Raw genomic sequence first — 18,382 nt, forward strand, 5'->3', positions numbered from 1 at the left:
TAGTTTTAACATCCTGGCTAGATGAAAAGCAAGTTGATGCCAGAATTTTATCTTTGTCACCCCTTTCATCTCTGTACAGGTAGGACATAGGTAGGAGCTTAGTGTGTATTTATTGAGTGGATTGATAACACAGAATAAAACAATTCAGAAATTTGAGTATAGTCAATGGACAGGAGCACAATTTTGAAGGCAAAGGGTCTCTGGGACACTTACCCATGTCTTCATTTCCATTGCCTGGTGCAAAAGGATTGTGGTGAGGGAGATGGTGTTGATTGGTGTCCCAAAGGTAAAGACGTCTATATCAGAGCCCTTATAGGTCTGCAGAGGAGGAACAGACAGGCATTGTTAGGTATGTCTGTGGACTTAAAACTTTGGCTTTGACACAGTGATTATAAAGCATCAATGAAGGCAGTTGTCAATGGAGAAGGAGGTACCCAGCTGCCATCTATGTGTTACTGATCTGAGGAACAGGTCAAGATAAGAAAGGAATTGATAGGACTAATTTAGAAATGGTGTTTGCCAGGAGTAAGCCAAGATGGGGATTGTGAAACCATTGTGGAATGAATGAAGAAAGAATTCATTGAGAGCCCATCAGACACTATGCTGACAGCTGAGGATACTTCTGTGTTTGCCTACAATGAGTTTAGTCTATTAGGCAGGGCGGATGTGGTACAATTTAAGGAAGTAAGTGCTATAATAGAGGCAAGTACAAGGTACCCTGGGAACACAGAAGAGAGGATATATTAGCTGAGACCAGAATAAGAGGAGTTAATCACTTGGAAAGAGGGTAAATGCAGTTCCAGCAAAGGTCAGAACTGAGGGGTGAACACAGACGGTTTGTAGAACTCCAGAGTCCTACATTGTAGGTCTGTTGAGCATATTCAAGGGCAAAAGATATAGCAGGAAAGCCAAGCAGAGGCCTGACCAGGGAGGGTATTGTAAGCCAGGAAATTCAAGCAAAGCACAAGATCCCTGCCTCCCCTAACCCCATCATCTTGCTAATTATGAAAGAATATGAGCCCAGAGGTTGGATAAGCAACAGTGTTTACCTGGTGGCAATTGCTTCCCATCCTGTTCCCTGTGTCCAGGAAGAAGACATATATTGTTTGCTACCTATTTAAACTGAGGAATCAAACTGAGATTGGGCTGGTATCCCTTGCCATCTGCATTCTTGCTACTTTTTTCAGATAGTGTAGTATCTCATTATCGGAACTTGGTGCCTCTGAAGGCTAGCTTCCTTGACCTTCAAAGCACAAGTGTATATAAAAATCAAGGGTAGTAAATTCAAATACCTTCAGTGTTCAAGTAGGAAACAGTTAATGAGTAAAGATAGCCGGGTGTAAGACAAAGGGGAGTGGTAGAGACTAAGGCAAACTGGAGAACATGCTCACAAGGTGAGCCCAGCTGCAAAGTCTAGATTTTTGCTATGAGGGAAAAAATGACCCAGTATAAATATAGCTTTCAGTTTTTAAAGAGCCAGCAGAAATCAAAATGTTTGGGTAGTGTTCTGGCTTTTCAAACACCTTGGGTTGGATGTAACCTGCAGGCTACCTGTTTGAGCCTCTGCTCTAAAGTGTCCAGAAGGATACTACTAGTCTGGAAATTTATATAAAAAGGACCAATTCTTCTCTGCAATTTATGTGGTTAGAATGGGACTATATGACTTACCAGGTAAGGGATAAAGAAACAGATGAGGCTCTGGTAGAATGCATCCACCATGGAAATCCAGAAAGTCGACAGGTTATAGCACTGCCAGGAGAGAACACACCAATAATTATCACCCTTACAGCAAGCCTCTATTCTTTGCAAGCAACTTTCTTGCATCTGGCTGTGGACAGACAACCAGACGCATACGATGCCTCTTGTATTTGTGGTAGTAGAATGGAGTAATTAGGAGCATAGACTTGGGGGTGACAGACTTCAGTTCAACTAACTGTGTAACCTTGTGAAAATTACTAAAGTGTGCAGAGAACTAGTTTCTTCTTCCATGAAATGTGGGCAAAAATAACACAGCCTATCTCCTTGGGGTTCAAGAGGACTAAATGCAATTGTGCCTTGGTACCTAGTAAGTACCCAGGCCTTAGTGCCTAGCCAAGTACTCAGTTACTCATTGACTAATGAGTCATTCACTCATTAGTTCTTTTGCTAGTGTTGCTACAAACTTGGCAAGTATAAAGATTCTAAAGTTTCTAAGTGGCATCTGAGAGATCTCAATCATAGCCTGAATCACAGGTTCCCAAGTTTCTGAAATTCAATGGCTCCAGAAACAAGGCTTCTCAGGCATCAATCAATCACTGTGCCTTCCCCGGGAAAAGTGAAACCTTTACAGTTTTTGGGTCTTGCTTTACTAACTTCTTTTAGATACTCAAGGAATTTGCTATGCAGTCAGCACGTTGATGGGAAGGGTAAACTTAGAAGAGCCCAAGATGAACACGCGCTCCCACCATGCCCCCTTCAGCTGGATGGCTTGGGCTTCTGTGTTGCTCTCTCCTCTTGTCTTTGGGTTATAGCTGGGCTTGCTGTTAGTCTATAAATAATTGCCAGATCTCAAACACCACACCTGGCTTTGCCCTTCTTTCCTCCAGGTGCAAGATACTCTCTGGCATTGCAAAGTCCCTCTTCCCAGAGCTCCCTCTTCGAGGCATCCAGGGGCCCTTGATCCAGCTTCTTGGTGCTGCTGGGAGTGCATGCTGTCTGACTTCTCCAAATCATTCAGGGCTGCAGTGTGGCCTCTCTGGGCCTCCAAGGATACCACCTGATGGCATCTCAGGCCTGCCTTAGTCTATTTGATACTAGCAAATTCTAAAGCACATGTAATTTTGAGTTCTAAGTTTTGCCTTCCCTAATATGAAATAGAACCATTGTATACCTTACCCAGTGAAAAGCAAAGTAGCTATAAATCGCAAGGGTTCTCAAACTGGGCTTTGGGGGTTCTATAGATGCAACTCAGAGCCTGGAGGGGCCCACTGAAAGGTATGCCTCTTCCCCTTCGACTAGGGCAGTCCCACATTAATGTGTGATATAATTAAAAATACCCACTAGTCTGGCCCAACACCCTCAATAGCAAATGGGAAACAGGTCAGGAAAGGAGAGAGGAGTTACTCAAAGTAAATGATGGAACAGTGGTCAGAATGCAGGCTCCTGACCCCAGCATACAGCTCTTTCTCTGATGCCTCCAGAGGGGAGGTAGAGGTCAGTAAGAAGCTGAAGTCACTTCCCTTTGGCTGCCCAGTCGCCTTACCTCAGAGTTCTGGCCACTCTTGTATAGCTCAGGCAATGCCAAGAGTGTTTCTGCAGAGATGTCTTTGTCAAGGACTCCAAAGACGAGAGGAGGCAAGGAGGTAAAGAAGAGATTGAAGAATATCATCTGCCAGTAATCAATCATGGTGGAGCTGGAGAAACCACAGAAGAACTGATACCAGAAGAGCAGGTTGACGTAGCACTGCAGGCAAAGAGCATGGCCTTGTGAGCGGGGCTCCATGTGCAGCCGGTCACCAGCTCCTACTTGGGACCTCTGGGAGCTGCTGGAGTGGCAGTTTCCTCATTTATAACACACAGGGTTATGTAAGGATGAGAGATAATTCTAATCCTCGGAGCAGTAGCTACCGCTGTTACTACTGCTACTATTGCTACTAACATTCTTCAGGACCTGAAGGGAATTCCACCAACTTGTTTAAAGGGGAGTGGACAGTAAGTCTTCACTTAACGTGGCCAATAGGTTCTTAGAAACTGCAACTTAAAGCAAAATGATGTATGGCAAGCCCCGGAATAACATTGCTTCATTCAACATCACAGTGTCTAGGAACCTATTGATGACATTAAGTGAGGACTTACTGTACTATGGTGGTTAAAAGTACAGATTTTGGAGGCAGAGAGGCCTGGTTTTGAATCCCCAGTTCTGTCACTTACTAGCTGTGTGACCTTGGACAAACTACTTAACCTTTCTGAACATCATTTTATCATCTGTCAGCTGGGAATAGTAGTACTTAGACCAATGGCATGCGAAATATGAATGGCAGTGGAGTGGTAATAGAAAGGGATGTCACTGACAAAGGGGTAATAGAAAGATTGAACCATGAACAGGACACCTGGTAGGACGGTGACCTCGTGAGAAGGTTGACTTCACTATACTTTCCTAATGGTCATGCAGCTCAGAAGGGTGAATGAGAAAATCTGCCTGTTCATTTTTTTCTAAAGCTCTTTCTCACTCAAGATCTCCTCTCTTGTGGGTGGGCTGGGTCACTGTTATTGTCTACCATATTGCGATATGGTTTGGTGATTTGACCAAGGTCATACATATAAGCAGCTGGTCCTGGAGTTAGAACTAGAACTTCTCAGTTATGTGGGGCTGAGGCACAGAGATGTGAAGGGTCTGGCAAGAAATCATTCAGCAGGTTTGTGTTCAAGCTGTAACTCCTATTTCTGAACTGCTGGGTCAATGTTATTTTGGAGGGGCTCTCTATTTTAACAAACATATTGCCACTAGTAGTAACATCAGTTATAAAATTTGACCTTCTATATGTGCCAGGAGTGAGATATACATCAGTATATTAGCATATAGTACATCATTGGATGTGCAATACGCACTATAGATTGTCTTAACAACCTTGCAAGGTTAATATTGCTAATAGTAGTACTATGTTATTGTACTGATATATCACATGTTAATATTAACAATAATATTAACATTATTAGGCTCACTCTACAGATGAAGAATCCAAGGTTCTGACATACTGTTGCCCCCTGCCCAAATTCAGAGCTAGAAGGTAGTACAATCAGCATCTGAATTTTCAAAGTTCTTTCTCTTTTTAACTACCTTTAAACTTTCTCAGTCCTATCTTTGACTTATACGATTAGACTTTTCTAGACATATACAGCCTGCAAAGCTGAAAATATTTATTATCTAGCTCTTTGAAGGAAAAGCTTCCTGAGACCTGACATAGACAGCCTCACGCGGGCCATGATTGGCTTGATTCCTGCTCTATACCCATTGCTCGGCCCTGTTCCCGACACACAGCAGACATTCAATTGTTATTTGAATCAATGTAGTTAGTCTTAGCTCTATGCTAACACCCATCCTGGAGTTTTAACGTTACAGAGTGCTGCTTTCCTCCTGAGGCCCTGATAAGATCTTGCTTGTTTTTCACTTCTGCCTAACTGGAATCTTTGTACCTTGCAGGGAGTGCACTGAACCCCATGGCAGCATTACCGAGATTGGATGCCTGCTCTTTCTCTCAAGAAGCTACAGTGCAGTAATTAATTCATTGTTCAAATTTCAGAGCAGGCCAGGTTTTAATCCCCTCTGAAATTGGTTTCAGATGTGGAAGTCATAGTTCTCCACCTTCTAATTGCAACAGGGAGATAATACGGCATCAGTATCGCAATTTTGAGCATGGCATTGGGCTGGAAATAAATATCATTTAAGCTTTGAAAGCGTGGCTGCTTGGAAACATTTTCTTTCCTATTTCACAAATTTAATGCAGAGAAGAGGCTGTGCTTATTCAAAAGAATTATTCCTTGAGCTGCCAAAAAAATTAAACAGGAGCATTCTGAATTCTAAGTAAACAGTCTTTCACTCTCAAAGTTTCAAGTCAGATGGAGTGACTTGTTTGCGTAGACTTGCTGAGATAATATTATCATCAAGTTGATTGAATTTACATTACTTTTTGTCATGCTGTTTATCTACATATACATTGAACTTTGCACAGAAAGTCAGAGTCTGAAAGAAAGACTGGAGCAAGAGGGAAAAAAATGCAATTTTGTAGCTACTACGTGGCTAATGTTTCTCTTCCATCACCTTGGTCTTAATCCTCCCCTTTTACTTATGCAAAGAGGAGTCAAATTGTTTGGAAGATCTTGGGGTTTATTAAAAGCCTTTGAACTAGATAATGAAAATCTCTGTCTTTTGTTCCCTCCATTGGTATAGCACTGTTCTGACTTCTTCCTATACCCATTGTTAATAAAGGGCTTTTCAAACAAGAGTCTTCTGACTGTTTTAATACCTCAGTTGGTATGTGTTTGCTTTGGGCCCTCATCAACAAGACAGAAACCAACATAGTTTTTAGGAGACACAACTTATTGTTTGTATTTTTATAGGGCTATATGCTTTTCAGAGCTCTGACACTAAGGCTTCTTGACACAGAATTATAGTTTCCCCATATTATTGATGAAAAGATTAATTAATCTCTGTGAGCTTCAGTTTCTTCAAGGTCATACAGCATGTTGGAGTCAGGTAAGACAACCCAGACAATCTCTGCACCTCAAACATCTTTGCCAAGTAGATATTTTATTTAGTATCCTGCCCTCCAGGAAATCCCTGAAAGCAAGCCCAGGGGCACTGAAGTGATATGCAAGTCCCAAGTTGAAGCCATGGGCTCCAGCCTTATATTCTGTGAGGTACTTTTCACCTTCACTCTCCCAAGGCATGGGGTATAGCTCTTGCACTGAGCTGGCTCTATATAGAGAGGGAATCTAAGATACAGGTCAGACTAGCTCTTCAAATCCTTCTTTGTTACAATATGAAAATCTCATTTATGAGACTTAACTCCAAGACTAATGACAGCAACAATAACAGAAAATGGCTAACTTTATAAATGATTATGATATGCTAATTACTTTATATACAAGTTCTCATTTAGTCCTCATAGCAAATATATGAGAAAGGTACTATTACCACCCATTTTACAGATGGTGAAACTGAGATTTGGGGACATTATCACATATGGGAATCTGGATTTGAACCCAATGTGTCTGACTCCAGAGTCCACACTTGTAGCTATTCATGCTGCCCTCTGTGTGCCAGGTGCTTTTCATACAGCATTGCCAATTCTCACAATAACTTCACAAAAATAGAAAGTGAAGAGTCTAGTTCAAGGTCACAGAGCTATTAAGGAACAGTTTCAAGATCCAACACTATACCAGCCTGACTCCTTCCTTTATGCTGAGGTGTTTTGCCCACTGCTAGGGGGAGATCTGGCCCCATGGCAAGGACTGCCAAGCCCTGGGTGGGAGGACGCCATAGGCTACTTACCACGTTCTTGTAGAGGTAGTACACCACCATCCTGGCCAGGCGTGAGTAACACCAGTGGCCATGCACGAGCAGCAACTTCTTGAGATGCTTAAAGCGGGTGATGGCAAAGTCGCTGGACATGACAGCCTGAGAGGGGAGAGCAGACACATCAGCTTGCATCCATGGCTGCCAGTGCCCCAGAGGGACTCTCTCAAGGGCATTGCTTTGGTCTAGGCCTGCAGCCAGCAGAGTCCTAAAGACCCCTTGTTGTGGTCACTCTTGGGTAGCTTTTTGGATTCTGACACCCCACCCTCCCTTCTGGGAAATCCAAACCTCTCTAGAATCCAAGGAGGGCAGATCAGAAGGGATCAGTGGTCTAGGCTGGCTCTTCATCCGTTTATCCAGCAAGCATTGACTGTGGCCCAGTAAGTGTCAGGCACCGTGCTAGGGATGTGATGGTTAACCAGAGAGAAGGGGCTTCCATTCAAGCAATTTTCAATCCTCTGAACACCTTTCACCACCCCCTGAGGCAGGCCATTGGCTCCATTCACAGATGGAGCTAAGTGACAGCTCTTCCTTTACCTAGAGCTGAAATACGTCTTCTGCCCCTGGGATTACTCAGAACAAGACACAGTTTATAGTACTCGTTTAAAAACATGAACACTGAACATGCCTGTTTATACATCCTGGCATAAATTTTGGTCTAATTCCCTGTGCCTCAGTTTCCCCATCTAAAAAATGGAATAGCAATCCCTTACAGGGTGTGATTATTATTAAAATCAGTGAGATCCTAAATGTGAAGTGTCTAACACGAGCTTGTCCAACCTGCAGGTCGCATGTGGCCCAGGATGGCTTTGAATGTGGCCCAAAATTATGAGACTTTTTTTGCAATTTTTTTTAAGCTCATCAGCTATAGTTAGTGTGTTTTATGTGTAGCCCAATACAATTCTTCTTCCAATGTGGCCCAGGGAAGCCAAAAGATTGGATACCACTGGTCTAACAGATTGCTGGCATATAGGAGATACGCAAAGGGTAACATTTCAGAACTATTCTGCAGCTTCCCAGTCAATACTCTCTATCCTCATCAACAAATTTAAGCAGTGCCAAATGTTTACACTGGTGGCGGAAATAAAATTGTTAATGGCTCAAAACCCACAAAATGTGTGTTTAAATGGGAAAATTTAGCAGTCAAGTTAGTTTGCTTCTTCCAAGCTAAATTTTGACACTACGAAAGTGTACATTTGCAAAATGATTTCAAATGTCCTTATGTCTGTCATTGCTTATGGAGGGCATTACAACTTTGGATATGGGTGGAAGTTCTCAGGGAGAAGTTTCTCCAACACTCTGGAGATTTCCTTATATCTCAACTAAGGACCAAAGAAAGGAAGGAAGAAACAAGAACAGTTGCAGAGAACAATACCTGCATGCCTTCCTGTCCAGATATTCCAATTCCAATATCAGCAGCTTGAATCATGCTTACATCATTTGCTCCATCACCTGAAAGAAGAGAGATCATGAGGTGTCTTTATTTTTGGTCCAACTGCTCAGTGACAATGAGGTAGCTCTGAAGTGTCCCCAGTTATGTACAATTGAATCCTTTTAACATTACTCTAGTGCTATAGAAAGTCATTGCTATAGTACTTAGCTTGAGAGATGTCTTTTCTTCTTTGGACAATAAGTCCTACCATTTTCTTTACCATTCAACAAATATAGGACTTACTAAGTGTCTTTTTTTCTAGGCACAGTGTTAGGTATTGGGGATGTGATGGTAATCAAGAGACTTGGGCAGTTTTCAAAAAAATGCCTTCACAAATGTAACAATGAACTTTATTGATGAGCAATGGAGAATTTGAGCAACTTAGAGACTTGGCAAGGGTAATTCCACTAGAGAAAGGACCCAGGAGAAATGGAACTCAGATCTTTCAGATTCCAGGGCCAACACACTTCCCTCAGTCAAACTTGAAATACTGACCATATCAAGACAACTGGACAGTTTGGAGAGTGAAATAATCAGAAATTGTCAATGGTTTCCAAGGAGAGGGATGGTATTGTTTTGTTTCTCAGTGTAGAAAAATGAGATTGATTCATGTTTTTGAAATATATTTAGTCACACTGAGTTTCCATTCAATGAACTGAGTTGTTTCAGGAATCTGGAGGTAAGGCATAGACACACACACACACACACACACACACACACACACGGTCTCCTTCTATACCAAGACTGTTCAAGATCTTTCCATGATGAGGGAAATGTTCTATATCTGCACTGTCCAATATAGAAACCAGTAGCCACATGTGTCTATGGAAATTTTGCTGGTGAAATTCGATTTAAATTTAAGTAGCCACAGATAGCTCTATACAGTGAGGCCTTCCCCAGAAGCTGAACTCTCCCCAGTGCTTTTTCTGTAAAGGGTCAGGTGGTAAATATTTTAGGCTTTGTGAGCCAAGAAGCAAAATTGAACAGTTATTCTTGCTGAAAGACTATTAATCCTTTACAAATTTTACATTGAAAAATAGAAAAATAATTCTTAGTATCCATACAGAAACATGCCATGGGTTGGATTCAGCCTGCAAGCCATAGTTTGCCAACCCTTGTTGTTGTAGACTATGCTGCCTTCATTCTTTTCCTGGCCCTACCTGTTTTCTGGCAGTTTCTCAGAATAAGCCACAATTCAATTTATATTATTATGATATAGAATATAAAATGGGAGGGAGAGAATGATTCTTCTAGTTATCTGATGACACATTTATTGGTCTTAAAAGTTTTGCCATAAGTAGCCTTTATTCTAAAATATTTTTTTCTTGACTGCATAGCAATGCAGAATTTTAATCTTCCCCATGGCAAAACAAATCCAACCTTTAACCTCTTCTGTTAGTGAACCAGGAGAAGTAGAGGTGTGAAACCATGCTATTTCTCGCCACACTGGCTTTGTTTCTGTTGCTATGGGAGTGAAGCCAATATCTGACCTCAGAGAAAATCATTCTTGGGCTATTGCCTTGTGTGTGTGTGAATTTCTGAAGAGGACAATTCCAGGCATAAAAGTAGGATGTCGTTGCTAAATTTGTTCTCTGCTTTCTTTCTGCCCCACTCTTGTTATTCTCTACTGTTGTTACCTGAAAACCAGGAACAAAACCATCATGTTTAATAGGGTTTCTATTTGAAATGTTAGGAAAGAAAATCTTTTCCCATGCCTGTGTAGGAGGAGGAGAGGCTGGTACCATCTGTAAGAATATCCCTAAGAGAAGGCAATATTTACTACATGCTTGGTATGTGCTGGGCAGGGGATCCAAAAGTGAATAAGGCTGACATCTTTCTACTCGAGGAACTCATGGTCTACTGAGGAGGCCATCACAGAAGGTATGACAGTGCTTTGAGCTATGAGTACTGGGTGCTGTGGGAGCCCCCAGGGGAAAGCAAAGTTAGCTGGGATTGGAAGAAGTGTTTTACAGAGGAAATAACTTGTGCAAAGGCCCAGAAGTGAGAGAGGACAAGGCCCATGGAGAATGGTAAACAGTTTCATTTGTTGGAACGTGGAAAGGAAAATGTTGGAGAAAGAAAGGTGGCCACAATAAGAGACGTGGCTGAGGGTAACAGAAGATCATGAAGATTCTTTTAAACTAGATTTGGTTGTTCCTGAAAGGTGTTAAGTGAGTGCAGTTTTCATTTCTCTGTCCCAACATGATTAAAGTTTAGCCCCCTCTGAAAAATTCTTTATCAACCAATGCTAGCATCTATTGGTGATATGCTTTGTGCTGGCCTCGTATTTAGAAATAAACACACAAATTAAACATGAGACAGTACCAATCTTTAAAATCTCCCCACCAGCCATCAACACTCAGAATATCAAATCCCTAAACACCTGAAGTTGTGGCATGCATAAAGTATTAAAGGGAAAATGATCTGTATCCCAGAATTAAGATGGTCTGAGTATACATCATTAATGGCAACATTTCTTGAGCTACCTGGATGCACTGAATTCAAGGCCCCTGTTGGTTTTGACCTCCATCTAAATCCTGATTTATCTTTAGCTGACTTGCTAGTCCCAAGAACTTTGATGCACTGTCCCACTTCATCCCCTAATTGCTGCATCTTGATTGTCATTTTGAACTCTCTCCAAGACAATGACTCACAGCCTAAGCATTCTGACTTTGAGACCTGACCTCCCACCTCTGGTCCAGCTTTTCATCAGATCATCCCTGCCAAGATGCCACCCGCATCTCAGTATGATGGGTACCTATGGAAAGGGTCATGACGCGCAACTTGTCTCGCACCAGCTTGACTATCATACTCTTCTGGAGTGGCGTGGAGCGGCAGCACAGGACGGACCGACAATACTGGGTCAATTCCAGAAACTTCTTCTCTAGCTTTCCCTGGAAGATGGCATTCAATGTCTTCCCGTCGATGACCAATCCAGCTTCTGGAACCACAGCTTCTGAGGTGATGGATGGTGTCTTGGAAGGTAAGCGGAACCCAAAGAGCTTGCGGTCTGGCTTCTGTAGTTCATGAAATTGCTTTAGCTCTTCCAATGCACAATTGAGGATGGATTCACAGGTCTCCTATAAAGAAGCATAATAATACAGTATTTGTAAGCAACCTTGGAAATGCATGTTAACAATTTCACTTTATTCTTTAGTAAGATAGTCATAAAATTCTACTACCATAGAGATTATTTACAAGCTATTCTCCCATTTTTACATTTGTCTGCAATATTTGACATAACATCAAAGGAATATTAATTTGGAACCAAATTAACAGCCAAAATAGAAGACACTGCTTGTGAATGGGAGTGAAAATAGCTCAGCAAGATGGAGATAGATACAAGAATGGCATAAGATCATAAATAATACTAATATAATGGTAAATAACGACAATATGTCATGCTGGTATGGTGTTTTCTATTTCTCACAGGTCATTTAAGTTCCCCTTTGTTCCTCAGAACATTCCTGTGTGGTAGATAGGGTGTGTATTCCCGATCTTAGAGATGAGGAGATTGAAATGAGATCTTTAATAACTCAACCAAGATCATCCAAACTTAGTAGTGGAGTCAGGATCATTACTACTTGAACTGTGGCTTCCTAATTGAAAAAAATACATTGTACCTGTGTTTATCAATTGTTGTATTCCATGAAGGGTGCTAAGAACTGTGGCATGAAGCATTGATCACATTGGTTTGAACAGACTATGGTTATGAAAGTCTTATTGATGGAAATAAACTTATTAATTTTTTTTCTGGTGTTTGCCTTGAAATATAGTGAGAAAGTATTTCCTTTTTCAATTTTTTCTTCCATTACTTTTGATTATATCAAAGATAGTCATATTTTGATTCAAATTTATTCTTGATATCAACTTCTCTGAACATCACTTTTTAATAAAGTCATGGCAGAAAACAGCATTATCAATTTATTTATTTTTATTATACTTTAAGTTCTAGGGTACATGTGCACAATGTGCAGGTTTGTTACATATGTATACATGTGCCATGTTGGTTTGCTGCACCCATTAACTCGTCATTTACATTAGGTATATCTCCTAATGCTATACCTCCTCCATCGACAGGCCCCGGTGTCTGATGTTCCCCACCCTGTGTCCAAGTGTTTTCATTGTTCAATTCCCACCTATGAGTGAGAACATGTGGTGTTTGGTTTTCTGTCCTTGTGATAGTTTGCTGAGAATGATGGTTTCCGGCTTCATCCATGTCGCTACAAAGGACAGGAACTCATCCTTTTTTATGGCTGCATAGTATTCCATGGTGTATATGTGCCACATTTTCTTAATCCAGTCTATCATTGATGGACATTTGGGTTGGTTCCAAGTCTCTGCTATTGTGAATAGTGCCGCAGTAAACATACGTATGCACGTGTCTTTATAGTCACATGATTTATAATCCTTTGGGTATATACCCAGTAATGGGATGGCTGGGTCAAATGCTATTTCTAGTTCTAGATCCTTGAGGAATCGCCATACTGTCTTCCATAATGGTTGAAGTAGTTTACACTCCCACCGATAGTGTAAAAGCATTCCAAATTCTCCACATCCTCTCTAGCACCTGTTGTTTCCTGACTTTGTAATGATCTCCATTCTAGCTGGTGTGAGATGGTGTCTCATTGTGGTTTTGATTTGCATTTCTCTGATGGCCAGTGATGATGAGCATTTTTTTCCTGTGTCTGTTGGCTGCATAAATGTCTTCTTGTGAGACGTGTCTGTTCATATCCTTTGCCCACTTTTTGATGGGGTTGTTTGATTTTTTTCTTGTAAATTTCTTTAAGTTCTTTGTAGATTCTGGATATTAGCCCTTTGTCAGATGGGTAGATTGCAAAAATTTTCTCCCATTCTGTAGGTTGCCTGTTCACTCTGATGGTAGTTTCTTTTGCTGTCCAGGAGCTCTTTAATTAGATCCTATTTGTTAATTTTGGCTTTTGTTGCCATTGCCTTTGGTGTTTTAGTCATGAAGTCTTTGCCCATGCCTTTGTCCTGAATGGCATTGCCTAGGTTTTCTTCTAGGGTTTTTATGGTTTTAGGTCTAACATTTAAGTCTTTAGTCCATCTTGAATTAATTTTATCAATTTTAGTAGCATTGTTTTCTTCACATAGGTCTTCATTTTACAGTGTTTCTTCATCCATGGCAAGGGATGATGATTTTACATTTATTGAAGTGCTAAAAGTTTCTTCTAAAAATAATATTCAAAGTGAGTCAAATTATTAAGTAAAAAAACAGTACAAGTCATATACAGATTTTGAAAAAAATAGTGAAAGCAGTTCTGAAGGGCCAGGGTTGGGGAACATTGATCTAGAGATTTCTGTCTGGGGGAAAATGTCTGCCATAACTTTTTTTTTAAATTTTATTTGAGGCAGAGTCTCACTCTGTCACCCAGGCTGGAGTGCAGTGGCATAATCTCGGCTCACTGCAGTCTCTGTCTCCTGGGTTCAAGTGATTTTCGTGCCTCAGCCTCCCAAGTAACTGAGGTTACCAGCGTGCACCACCACACCTGGCTAATTTTTATATTTTTAGTAAAGACAGGGTTTCACCATTTTGGCCAGGCTGGTCTTGAACTCCTGACCTCAAGTGATCCACCTGCCTTGGCCTTCAAAGTGCTGGGATTACATGTGTGAGTCACTGCACCCTGCCCTGGCATAACTTATTTTGGAAAGAATAAAGACATAGTTTATTATTCCTGTGTCTACCTTTTAAGATGCTAAATTGAGTGTTGCAGGCACTAGAATATGCATAGAGCCCAGACAGGCCACAGGAAGCAGTTCTAGGAGTGTATGCTTATACCAGAGGCACTTATCTGGAAAGAGATCAAAGTTTCCTTTGGAAGCTGGGACTGGCACCAATTATATAAATTCCTCCAATATATGACTAAAGCAAGTCATTGGAGACATAAGCTTTAAAATTAAATCATCTCTGAATTTACTTATTTCCAGCTTTTAAAGTATACAATAATTACCATTCACTGAACATTTAGTATACCTCCTATACTGTGGTAGGAAGCCTCTAATATGGTGGTTCCCAGTGATCTCCACTTCCTGGTATTCATGCCCTTGTGTAATCTCCTTTTATTGACTGTGGTCGAGAGCTAGAGACTCCTTTCTAATGAAGAGAATTCTGCAAAAAGTGATGGGATGTCACTTCCCATATTAGGTTATAAAAAGACAGTGTCTTCCAATTTGGTGCTCTTTCTTACTTTCTCTTGGATGATTAGCCCTAAGGAAAACCAGCTGCCATGCTGTATAGCAGTCCTGTGGAGAGGCCCACAGAGTGAGAAACTGAGGCCTGCTAACAGTCATGTAGGTGAACTTGGAAGCAGAACTCCTTCCCATGCCCAAACCACTCACCTGTCGAGCCTTCAGATGAGCCCACAGCCCTGACCGCAACCTCAAGAGAGACCTTGAGCTAGGGGTGCCCAGCTAAGATGCTCCTGAACTCGTAATCCACAGAAACCATAAGATAATAAATGTCTGTAGTTTCAGCACCTAAGTTTTGGAGTAATTTGTTATGTAGCAATAGATAATTAACATAGGTAATGTACTAAGTAAGTAGTTTTCTTCTATGATCTTATTTAATCCTACCAGTAATCTGTGAAGTGAATATTTTTTTTATCTGTTTTACAGATGAAGAGAAGTTCAAGAAGAATGGTGTTTGAGCCATATTAAAACTTCAATATAGGTTAATTATTAACAATATTGCAATAGCAATAATAGTGGTTTTAGTATTAGTTCCTATCTAATATGTTAGTTCCTTTTAAAATTCCTTGACTGATGAACACTTCAGTGATTAGTTAGTAATTCTCTCATATTTGGGATGAGAATTCTGGGTCTAGGTAGATCTCATAACTTGATTATTGCTTTAATACACCTAGCAAAGAGATAATAATCCTAAATCAATTTATAGTGAATTAGGCAAATTAAAAACCTTGGAGGAAATATCCACAGAATATGTAACTACATTAAACTAGGGTTTAAATAAGTCTAAGACTTAGAATGTATTTCCCCAGTTTCTGGTTTAACATATTATTTTTCATCCCAGGTAAAGAGATGAAAAGACTAATCTTACAGGTTTAGTGAGCCCAAGGGTGTAGGCATGGCTGAGGATTCAGGCACTATCCTGGAGGATACTGGGCAGAAAGAATCGTCATTGACTGAATTAAAGGTGGAGTATGGCTGACTGTTCCTTATGAGCTTTGGCTGTTTAACCAATGAGCAGGAGTGCGTGGCATTTAGCAGAACACATGGAAGCCCACTCAATCTCCCTCTGGCTGGCTGGCTGGCTGCCTCACTGGTTTGCAGATGTTCTCCTTCTAGAATTACCTGGAGTGAAAGAATCATTGCAAACCGAATTTCCATTACAAGCAGGACAGGCAGGCACAGGGATCAAGCATTCAAGCAAGCTGAAAATTACTTTCCTTCCTAAGCATAATATTAAAGCTCAAGTTTTCCCTGAGCTTATTTTCATTTTGAAAATTCATTAAGGTTTAATCTAATAATCTGTGCACCTGACAGGAAAGTAAATGATTTTTCCAATTCATCTAAAGGTCCTCTGGCATTTTTCATAATCTACACTAGTTTTATTTTTAAAAAAGAGGTGTATATTGTTGCTTCATGGAATAAAAATGAAGGATAAACCTCCCCAACATTCTACTGTAGTCTACATCAGCCTCAGGCAAAACTTAGAGTCTGATGCCCTGTCTCCCTCCTTTTCTTTTTCCGTCTTCTTCCCTTTTCTCCATGGTATGCCCTAGGTGTAGGTGCCCTACGGGCCCTACGCCCACACCCCTGCAGTAGAGTGCTCTTCTGGTTAATACCCTCCATGGAATCCAATCCCTGCTTCCTTCTGACAGGAGCACACATCTCAGTGCCCACTTCCCATCTTCATCAGCCAAGAAGATGCAGTGGAACTTTACCTTCTGCAATTTGAATTGTGAAAACAGATACTTCCCCCTAAAATCAAAATGGTGTTATAGCTTTGAATATGCCTCTTCAGCTTTCCCAATCTTCTCTCCAAACCTCACTCCCTGCCACCCATAATCTATTCCAGTTGAAAAGTGCCATTTTTAGAACTTTGCTTCATTCTTTCTCTTTCTTATCCCATAAAAACATATTGGCTTCATGCATTATTCCTTTCAGGTTTTTACTCTGTGGCAGACCAGCTTGACATATAAATTGATGCTGAAAATTTAAGCTCTGAATAATTTCAATTTAATTGGGACTTTTTCAATGGATAAGTTAGTCTTAAATAGTAAGAAACTGACAGTTGAGGTTCCATAAGCAAACAGTGTGGTAGAATGTAAATAGCACTAGCTCAGTTCTAGACTTAGTTCTACCTATCAGAAACAAGCAGGGTAAACCTGAGCAAGTGACTTAGCCCCAGTAGTCTTCAGTTTCCTTATCTGTGGGGAAATGGGGAGACTGGACCAATAGTAGAATTTGGGAGAGGTAAAACTTTCTAACAAGCAGTGCCAGAAGTAATATAAAAGAGACCAGCTAGCCATGTGTGGGGATGAGATAAAGGATATTGGGCTGGATGACTTCCAGGGTCCTCCAGACTCCAAGATTCAGTGATCTATTGGGGGTTGGGTGCTTCCCTGGTGTACCCAAATCCCACCTAGAATCCCGTGTCCTCTTGGTTGAGGGGTTGCTCTATACTTTGATATCTGCAGATATCAATACAGAGAATCACCTCACCTGATTCTCTGTATTGATGGTATAAACAGTGTCGGTCTGATTTAACAGTCTGCAGGAATGGGCAATGTTGACCGCTGTCTCCTGCTTATCTCCAGTCAAGACCCAGAGCTGGATCCCAGCCTCCCGCAGAGTGGCAATCGTATCTGGAACTCCTTCCTGCAGCCGGTCTTCGATCCCAGTGGCTCCTGGAGTGATGAAAAACAACAGAGTTCACATTATCGTAAAAGAGTAGTTGCTTAATTTCCTCAAAGCCATGTGAAGCCAGGCAATGTTTATTGGATAGCATCACTGTGCTAGGCTATGCACCCAGGATATAACAGTGAACTAGATGGAGCTGGTCTCTACCTCTGAGTTCAATGGTCATTGAATAAGAATTTATAACTGAGCTATATAATGAGAGAAAGTCAGGATACCATGTGAATATACACCAGGAGACCTGAACTTCACCTGGAAAATCAGAGTGGGCTTATGCTGAGGAAGTGCTACTTAAACTGAGACCTGGGAGATAATGCAAAGAGGTGGCAGAGGAGGAAAATTCCAGGTAGAGGCATCAGTGTGTGTGAAGTCCCAGAGGTTACAGTAGAGGAAGATGCAGAAATGGAGGCAGAGCAAGGTGAGAGATGAGGCCAGAAAAGGAGCTTAGGGGTGCTGGATTGTGCAGAGCCTTGTCAGGGCCTCAAAGGATTTGCAGTTTATTTGGTAGTAGCGAAAGCTATTCAAGGGTGTTATGCTGGGAGTGATAGAATCAGTTTTGACTTTTAAGAATATCATTCTAGAGAATAGGTTGGAAATTGGAAAAGCAGGATGAGATTCAGAGCTAAAAGCTACTTAGGAGGCCAGGCAGGACTGCAGAGGAGAGGCAACAGTAGCCTGGACTGGCCTAGCAGCAATAGGAATAGAAGTGGAAAGACTGAAATCTTTGCCCTGCAACTGATCAAAGCAGAATTAATAGGGACTCACATTTTTGATAATATTCTTGGAGGGAATTAAACGGGCAGATTCCATAAGTTTTGAAGGATCTCAAGCTTTGCACCAGCCCTGATGAATAGATATCCAAATATTGAATAGTTGCTAAGTGATTAAGCAAAAATAAATCTGCTTTTCAATTGAGATTCATTTCAGATCACAGACTAATGGCTACGCATTTCACTCTGGGCAGGAGCACGGCATTTTGTTTCTTTTAATAATCC

At 41.1% G+C, this 18,382-nt stretch overlaps 1 protein-coding gene and 1 long non-coding RNA gene across 4 annotated transcripts in view; one reads left to right on the plus strand and one right to left on the minus strand.

Annotated features, from left to right (window-relative positions):
- LOC129059602 (uncharacterized) overlaps nucleotides 1-18,382 on the plus strand; it is a 150,201-nt gene that overhangs the window by 121,196 nt on the left and 10,623 nt on the right. The window lies entirely within an intron of this gene.
- Nucleotides 1-18,382, minus strand: part of ATP10B (ATPase phospholipid transporting 10B (putative)) — a 275,470-nt gene that overhangs the window by 27,077 nt on the left and 230,011 nt on the right. For all 3 annotated transcript variants that reach the window (XM_054556179.2, XM_054556180.2, XM_054556181.2), the window contains 7 exons: nucleotides 17,193-17,377; nucleotides 11,245-11,566; nucleotides 8,430-8,506; nucleotides 7,031-7,156; nucleotides 3,242-3,442; nucleotides 1,669-1,749; nucleotides 214-318 (listed from right to left, as the gene is read on the minus strand). In XM_054556179.2, the coding sequence (XP_054412154.2) occupies nucleotides 214-318; nucleotides 1,669-1,749; nucleotides 3,242-3,442; nucleotides 7,031-7,156; nucleotides 8,430-8,506; nucleotides 11,245-11,566; nucleotides 17,193-17,377 (1,097 nt within the window). The remainder of the gene's footprint in view (nucleotides 1-213; nucleotides 319-1,668; nucleotides 1,750-3,241; nucleotides 3,443-7,030; nucleotides 7,157-8,429; nucleotides 8,507-11,244; nucleotides 11,567-17,192; nucleotides 17,378-18,382) is intronic.

Source organism: Pongo abelii, chromosome 4 (genome assembly GCF_028885655.2).
Source record: "Pongo abelii isolate AG06213 chromosome 4, NHGRI_mPonAbe1-v2.0_pri, whole genome shotgun sequence".
Classification (NCBI taxonomy): Eukaryota; Metazoa; Chordata; class Mammalia; order Primates; family Hominidae; genus Pongo; species Pongo abelii.